The sequence below is a fragment of the Gossypium raimondii genome, chromosome 12, assembly GCF_025698545.1.
Source record: "Gossypium raimondii isolate GPD5lz chromosome 12, ASM2569854v1, whole genome shotgun sequence".
NCBI lineage: Eukaryota > Viridiplantae > Streptophyta > Magnoliopsida > Malvales > Malvaceae > Gossypium > Gossypium raimondii.
This window is the reverse complement of record NC_068576.1, coordinates 54893605-54902685: the sequence shown is the minus strand read 5'-3', so window position 1 is coordinate 54902685 and position 9081 is coordinate 54893605. Positions and strand designations below refer to the sequence as shown.

Below are 9081 nucleotides of genomic sequence, written 5' to 3'. Positions count from 1 at the left end.
ATATTAATTATAAATTCAAAGAAGGGATACTTCGGAGTGTATTATTATTTTAAAATAATACATGAATTAATGAAAAAAAACCTAGAGTAATAATTTTTTTAATTTAATAAAAGACATATTGGGGAGGGCGGGGGGGCAAAAAGTGGTTTTTAACAATTATTAGCTGTTACTCAAAAAAAAAAAAAAAACAATTATTAGCTGCAAAGTGAAAGCGGCTGACAACACAGCTCTCGCCTTTGTTTTATCATTTCATATTTTTTCATCTCACCATCTTTCTTTTCTTTCTTCTTCTTCTTCTTCTTCTTCTTCTTCTTCATATCTTATTCTCCCTCTCTCTTAATCATCATCATCATCATCATCATAATCCTCAAATCTCCATCCATTTTTTTATCTATAATTCTCTCTCTCTCTCCTTCAATCCCCTTTGCTTTATTCTGTGTAAAATTTATGCAGAGGGGTACTGCAGCTGTTTTTGTTGATAATGATTATGCCCTTCTGTTATTTGTTTAATTTTCTCAGAGGAAAAAAAAAAGCTTTTACTTTATAAAGAAATGGAGAAAACAATAAAAATCTAAGCACTAACTCGTAGGAATTCTCTTTCTGGCTTTCAGTCTTTCCAGTTGTCCTTCTCTTTCTCCCTCTCTCTCTTTCAGTTCCTTCTTTCTTTTTCTTTTGATTTATTTTTCAAAAGAACAAAGAATTCTTCAATCGTATTTAACATCAACCCATATTTCACCAAACTTTCTCGAACTTACTGTTTTTGTTTAATTTCTCAATTATTAGTCTCCATTTTCTTTGTTTTTTTTTTCAACATACCCATCACCCCCAAAAAGAACACCACCGATCCCTCCCTCTCGGTGTGCGGGAAGGACGAAATACAATTCAGCTGAATTGTGTACTAACCATTGATGAGGAGGAGGAGAAGAAGATCTTGATACACCATTGATCAAAGAAAATTAAATCGAAAGATCATTGTTCTTCAGCTTTATCGACATCACAATTAAATTATTGAAGGGGAGATGCAGCAGGAAGGTGGTGGTGGTGGTGGTGGAGGAGGAGGAGGAGGGCAGCAATCTCAATACGGTGAGATGACGACTGGTCCTCCAACGACTGGTGCAGTAAGCGAGGCGTCGGAGCAGTTAGTGGAAGCGGCGTCGCCTATAAGCAGTAGACCACCAGCTGGGAATTTAGATGAGTTCATGAGGTTAGCAAGTGTTGGCGGTGGAGACGAATTAGGATTAGGGGACCGACATGGTAGTGGCGGCGGCGGAGGAGCCGGTGTAGCAAGTGGCAATCGGTGGCCACGTCAAGAGACTCTTGCTCTCCTCAAGATTAGATCAGATATGGATGCTACTTTCCGTGATGCCACCGTCAAGGGCCCCCTTTGGGAAGATGTTTCCAGGTAAATTGAATTAACTAAAACCCATAGATCATTTCTTCTTCTTCTTCTCCAATTCAACAACAAATAAAAATCATATAATCATTATCACAGATTCATAACAAGCATTGCTTGCTGCTCCCACTGAAATATTAATGGGAATAGTTATTTTTTTCTCTCTCAATCTGAAATCTGAACTCCAAACAAACAAACGCACGCACGCCCATGGTTTCTATCTGTTTCCATCACGAATCACGAGTTGGGGGCATCTTCTTTCTTACAATTAAGAAATGGCCCAGATCCACTGCAACTACTCTCTAGCCAATCCTATCTTTTCATTTTTCCCCCTTTTTTTAGACATCTTATTCTCCTTTATTTATTATTTACTACTACTGTACCCATCTAAGTGATTTAAATGCCTATCTTATTTTATCACTTTGAAAATCCCGAGAGGAATTCTTTTTTTTCCCCTCTACTTATTAAACTTATCAGTCGCCATGGAAGAAAGGGCCTCCCACACTCTCCCGTTTCACCCCATCAACCATTTTTAATTTTATTCCTTCTTTTCTTTTTTGGGTTTTTTTTTTCAATCAATAATAAAGGTTACCATTGATTATTACTATGGAAAGTATAGATGAGGTCAGTTGGTAACTGTGTGAGAGCATTTTCATATTATATATATAACTTGTTCCATTGAGAGTAGATGAATTATATGAAAAAATAAATAACGACGGGCCTGGTTTTGCAGGAAGCTGGCGGAGCTGGGTTACAAAAGGAGTGCTAAAAAGTGTAGGGAAAAATTCGAGAACGTCCACAAATACTACAAGCGAACGAAAGAAACTCGTGCTGGGCGTCAAGATGGTAAGAGTTATAAGTTTTTCAGCCAGCTAGAGGCGCTTCAAACAACTTCCGGTGCCGCTCCTGCCAACGTGTCAATACCGGTGATTCCTGCTACTGTCGCCGTTACCGCCACCAGCTTGGACGTGGCTCCTGTTTCGGTTGGGATCCCAATGCCTATTTCTTCTGCTGCCAGAATTGTTCCACCTACAACAGCTGTACCAATGTCTTCTTCCTCTTTCTTAGCCATGCCTGGATCTGCTCTTGCTCCAGTACCTGTAGCAGTGCCAGAGCCAGCGACGGCCCCAGCGCCAGCGCCTCCTGCTGCCACCACGGCGGCTCCATTTGGAATTAGCTTCTCTTCTAATAGCTCTACCTTCTCTCAAGGCTTTGACGATGATGAGGAGGACGAAGATGAAGTTGGAGTTGGAGGAGAACCGTCAAGCATGGCTGGCACTAGCCGTAAACGTAAAAGGTCGTCGTCAAGAGGAGGGGGTGGTAGTTCGACGAGGAGGATGATGGAGTTCTTTGAGGGTTTAATGAAACAAGTCATGCAGAAACAAGAAGCCATGCAACAAAGGTTTTTAGAAGCCATGGAGAAGAGGGAGCAAGATAGGACGATAAGAGAAGAAGCTTGGAAAAGACAAGAGATGGCAAGGTTAACTCGTGAACATGAACTCATGGCTCAAGAACGAGCCATTGCTGCTTCAAGGGATGCTGCTATTGTTTCCTTTTTGCAAAAGATTACTGGCCAGACCATACAATTACCCACCACCGCAACTGTTATTGTACCCGCAGCACCACCACCACCTCCACCGACACAACCGACCGTCTCCGTTGTTCCACCAGAGGTCCCTATTGCTCCACCATCGCATCAAACACCGACATTACCACAACAAAAGCAACAAGAACAACAACAGACGCATATATCTCACCATCAACCACCACCACCACAACAGCAGCCACAGGTTGTTCAACAGCAGCAGCAGCTTCAACATATGGAACTTGTGAGGCATCAACAACAGCCCATTACTACAGAAATAGTAATGGCAATCCCGGAACAACAGGTCCCACCACAAGAGATTGGTGGGAGTGGGAGCTTGGCGGAGCCAGCCTCGTCTAGATGGCCTAAAACTGAAGTTCTTGCACTTATAAACCTGAGGAGTGGGCTTGAATCCAGGTACCAAGAAGCTGGGCCTAAAGGTCCTCTTTGGGAAGAAATCTCTGCTGGTATGTCCAGGTTGGGTTACAAGCGAAGCGCCAAACGATGTAAGGAAAAGTGGGAGAACATCAACAAGTACTTCAAAAAGGTCAAAGAAAGCAACAAAAAACGTCCCGAAGATGCCAAAACTTGTCCCTATTTTCACCAGCTCGATGCCCTTTACCGTAAGAAAATACTTGGTGGTGGGACTAGCAGTGGCAGCTTTAGTGACCATAATAGACCCGATGAAGAAACGTCACGGCAGCATCATGACCCCACACTAAGCACGGCAGCACCGCAACCATCCCAAAACGAAAGCGGAGCTACTGCTGATGTGGTGACAAGCAAAGAAGGCTTACCTAGTCATCCCTTTGGAGAAGGATACGGTGGAGCTGCAAAGAAGGTAAATTCATCTTCACATTGTTCATTAATTAATAATTATCATTGCATTTTGATTAGCAATCATTGTATGATGCGTATTGATTAATTGTTGGGTTGGTATTGAAGCCAGGAAGTACCGTGAGGGAGCTGATGGAGGAGCAGAGGGAAGGGTTACACCACCAACAACATCACCATCGAGGACAATCCTTGTTGGTAGATGGGTATGGTAGGATCGATGAACCTGATAGCGATATTATGGATCAGGAGGTTGATGAAGATGACGATGAGGAAGACAACGATGACGATGATGATGAAGAATTGGAAGAAGAACGAAAGATGGGTTATAAGATAGAATTCCAGAGACAGAATTCAAACACTCCCAATGGGGGAGGGAATGGGGCACCCTCCTTTTTCACCATGGTTCAATAACAATGGCAAGCAGTGATCAGTGTTCACCCCATCACAACAAAAAAAAAAAATGTACCATATGTACCCCCGCGAATGCAGAAGCTCAACCAAAATACCCTAACAAATGTGTCCTTTTTCCCCATTTCTCAGTCCTTTACCTCGTATACCCTTTCTTTTCAAACCATTTCATTTCAATAATTCAGTATCACCTTCTTCGTGAATCTCCTCATTGTTTTCAAATTAGCTCCAGTCCCATTAGCTGACATTGGCAGAGACGCAGTTCCGCTTTTGCATTTATTGATTTGTTGGTGAATAAGGAAAATCCCGTTTTCAAAGGAAAAAAAGGGGATCAGAGATTGAATTGAGCAGCGAGAACAAAAACAAAATAAGCTTGGGTAAATTACCAGCAACACCACCAAAAAGAAAAAGGCACAAACAAAGCATAGAGAGAAAGAAAAGATATTAAAAAAAAAAGAAGAAGATATTTTTATACATTTCTCTCTTACTTTGTTTAGTTCAATTTAAGAGTTTCATGTAAGAATATGAGTTTGTTTCCTTCAAAAGTTTCCTAGAAAATTCTTTCTTTTTCCATCAACTCTGTACTGACTTGTTTCTCCTTTGTTATCAAATTCTTGATTTATAATTTTATATCCAGGTGGTAAGGTTTTAGCAGTTTCAGATTTTCTTTTTCTTTTTTGGTTTCTCAAAAGAGAATCTCACAGAACAAGTACCGATGGAATCAGTTAAATAGTTACTACTTATAGGAGAAAGGGTTGTAGTTTTCATCCATCGTCATCAATCCCTTTTTTTCTCCCACTTTTTTCTTCCATAATTTATACATAAAAGTCTTTGCTGTGTCAAGGTATTAAGTGTTCGTCTTCGTGACCATGGAATTCAGTGACTGGTCGCCCCTCGCCACCTTGTCATTTCGCTACTGTGACTGTCAACTAATATTATGCTCGCGTTTTATTAATTTTTTTTATTTTTTAATCGAAAAATCCCTAAATCAAATCCGATATTAATGTTATAGTAACAACTTTAAAATTTATGGTAAATATTTATTTTCTTAATAAACTTATAAAATACGAAAAATTAATTATGGTACTCGAAATGATAAACTCTTCCAGAAATAAAAAAAATTTAAAAAGACAAACGTAACAAACTGAAAGAAACATGACTAACTGTATTGGTATTTGGTAATCATAAATAATTCTTTCCAAAAGAAAATCATAAATTATTTGGGAAATGGGACCACTCGCCGCTGCTCTGTGCTCACCACTCACCAGTCGTTTGAAGAGAAATTACAAATAATAACAGAAAAAGATGTCATTTATAGCCGTTAGATATACATTTCAATCGTATCTATAATATTTGATTGTCAATGAATAATATCATTAAATTAACATAATTAAACATTAAATATATCTATTATAAATAAGTATTAATAAATTTCATATTCAATATCTTGAATAAGGGTTTAGGGTCTAGAGCCTTAACATTTTTATAATTAATTACTATTTAATTATGTTCAAATAAAGTTATTAGTATTTATTTATAAATTCTCTATTATTTTTTATTTTATTTAATGATGATGTGTGATGTCATTATTCATCGATAGTGTATGGAACTTCGATCGACAACGCATCAAATATTCTCGCATATATTAAATTCATTGTTGAATTATTGTTACAAGCTAATCTAATACCAACTTGATTAAATAAATTTATTTTTATATATTTATATTTATATAAAATAATAAAAAATATGGAATTTGAACATAAAATATTATATTTTTCAAGTTTTTAACTTTGCCATTTTAAACTGAATTCTATTTTGTTTCTATGTAATTTCTTTTTTCAACCATAAGTCGATGTCACGCTCTAAGCTTTGGGAATGTTATTTTGTAATTAAAATATGTAATATATTTTAAGAATATTATAGTATTTTCATTTTAAAAAATTAATAAAATATTCATAAGGTACAATTTAAACCCACGCCAATTACATTATAATAAAACCTTAAATTTACCATTTAAGTAAAGCTATTTTTATATGTTTTTATACATTTTAATTTTATTATCCACACTTTATTACCTACATAAGTTGTATATATATTATATTAATAATGTATCTGATTGAGTTGGCGTCACAAGTTAACTTGGCACCGCCTCAAGATTGATGACAATACCATAATAAACAATTTAATATAATATTTTTTTATTTTAATAGTGTACATATTCCAGATGTTATTACTAAATAGTTTCAAACCATACGTTTTATTATTTATTATATATAATTTTTAAATAAAATATATTTATATCCAATTTGTAATTTTCACACTCATATATATATACATATATTAATACGATGTCTAGTATTGTACTGTACATCTCAAAAGGAAAAGGAAATTTCTTTATTATTGGTATTAGTTGCCATTTATTTTATTCTATTTTTGTATTTAGATTTTTCGTCTAATAAAAACAAGTTTCATTATAATTTAAAAAAACTTAGGGTAAATTAACAATATTATTTAATTTGTATCAAACTCAATAAATTAAAGTTTTAAATAATTTAAAAAATTCTAATTTTTTAAGTTTAGATCAACTAGCACTTACCAAAATTAAATTTAAACCTAATTCCTTTTCCAACTAAAACCCCATTTGAAACCCTAATCTACCCCCAAAAACCTCAACATATGCCCCCCCTAACCATGTGCATGTAATTTTACTACCACCACGAACTCCCCCCTCCCACTTGTTTTCATTTTTTTATTTGCTTTTTTTTTTTTTAATTTCCATCTTTATTTATCAACTTACTAGTAATCCTATCATGTGCCTCTGTTTCTATAAAGGAAAGTATTATTATATATAAATAATATTAACATGCAAGTATATGTATGTGTATAGTATTAATGGAAATGCGTGGCCCAGCAGTGCTAAGTGAGTGACCAATAAGAATACGTATATCATGAATTAATAATAATAATCATATGATTATTGATAGAAGCTACAGCGTAACAGTAGTTCCATGTGGGTGTGGGTGCCTTTTTGGTTGGTGATGGTAAAAAGAGAAGGGGAATACACATTGGGCTGACGCCAATGCCAGCAAATATACTCTTTACTCCAACCCGAATTATATAATGAATACGAATAAAAATCGAGAAAATTGGACATAAATATTTATATGGAAAATTTTTTCCGGAAAAGATAAAAAATCACGGGTAAGGATAACTTCATTAAACCGGCAAAAATCGAAAATGGGAGTACAAGTTGGAGAAACAAATAAACCCTAAACTCCGAAATATAAAATTTTCTCGAGATTCTCACAAACCCTCCTAATTCTGTTGTTATTATTCTAAACTATCTAGGGTTGCTAAGAGCCCTATTTATAGGTTGAATTTCTTGTACAAATATGACTAAAACATCCCTCGAATCATTATAGTTAGACTAGGAAAAGGTAACAGAGTTTAACTAGGAGAAGAAACCCGGTTGAGTAAGGAACAAGTCGCCACGCCGCTATCGACTCATTAGGACATTGTGGTCGCATCATCGGAATAACGACTCTTCCTCGGTATGACATCAACTCTGTTTCGACCAAAATGTGAGACACACTCCATATATATTGCAATTTACGCTCTTAAATTCATATTTTACAGTTATATATCGAGAATTTACATGTATAAATATCCAAACGATGCACAAAAAGACAAATAAAAAAGTGGACAATTTTTTTTTTCACGATAATTATGTATAATCAGACTAAAATTATACATACGTCGATTTTATATGGTATTACTCAAATTTAAATACTTACAAAATTTAAGATTTCAACCATTATAGAATGTGGTTAGGAGGGGACATAAATTGATGCAGCCATCAAATCTCCCACTAAATAATTATATCTTATTCTCTTTTTATTTTATCCTTCTTTCACTTAGCTTTTGAATTTGGGATTGGGAAATGAGAATCAAAAGCAAATATAACACTGAGCACATGGGGAGCGGACAATGGGAGGACATGACGCATGTGCAATGCGCTACTGCCCTTATAATGCGATTGTGAATGAATGAAAGACACACACCCTTCAATTATACCTATCCATCCTTCTTCCTTTTTCTTTTTTTTTCCTATAATTAATATTATAAGTAAAACCTCTATTTTACATTCTAACTCGCTAAAATTTAATTCACTCAAGTCTAAAATAATATAATCTTAAAACAAATCGAAATAATCCAATTTCAAAATAACAATTGAAATTAGTCTAAATATTACTCTACCGACTTGATTCAAATTAACTTAAACCTTAAACTGATTCGATCTTTGTCACGAGTTAATTAAAACAAATATAACTCTATAAGTCTACACAATAATATTTAATCTTTCAATTGAGTTGATGTTATGGGTTAATTAAAATTAATTTAATTAGAAAATATAAAAGATCTATTTTTAGATAAAATAATAAATATTTTTTTTGGATTTTTATAGTTTATATATTTTAAAAAATCAATTTATAATTAATTTAGAAATATAAGTACATATGTGAATATGAAAACCATAAATTTTAAAGTTCAATTGTAACTATATTTAAATTTTATATAATTAATTAATATAAACTAATCAAACCAAAGTGGAAAATCTTAATCTCAATTAACCCAATCAAAAAAAAAAAACATTCACAGATTTTATTCCTCTATAATAATTTTCACCCACCACCACTTCCCTGTCGATTTTAATACCAGTTTTATATCGATGTTTATGATCTCCACTCATGTATTTTCTTTTATCTCCTCTAAACATTATGTTTCATAATGTCTAATTATTTAAATGATTTTCTCTTATCTTATACATTATAAAAGCTGCATTTGCATACCAACTAAA

General features: G+C 34.6%; 1 protein-coding gene across 2 annotated transcripts; it reads left to right on the top strand.

Moving 5' to 3' along the window:
- The first annotated feature begins 227 nt into the window (after positions 1–227).
- Positions 228–4853, top strand: LOC105765386 (trihelix transcription factor GTL1). 2 transcript variants are annotated; one of them, XM_012584448.2, is made up of 3 exons: positions 228–1402; positions 2127–3819; positions 3928–4073. In XM_012584448.2, exons 1-3 carry the CDS (start codon positions 1020–1022, stop codon positions 3937–3939), a joined length of 2088 nt encoding a protein of 695 aa, XP_012439902.1. In that variant the 5' UTR covers positions 228–1019; the 3' UTR covers positions 3940–4073. The 2 variants fall into 2 exon arrangements, with proteins under 2 accessions (XP_012439902.1, XP_012439901.1); XM_012584447.2 differs by having other exon boundaries at positions 232–1402; positions 3924–4853.
- Positions 4854–9081: the final 4228 nt, after the last annotated feature.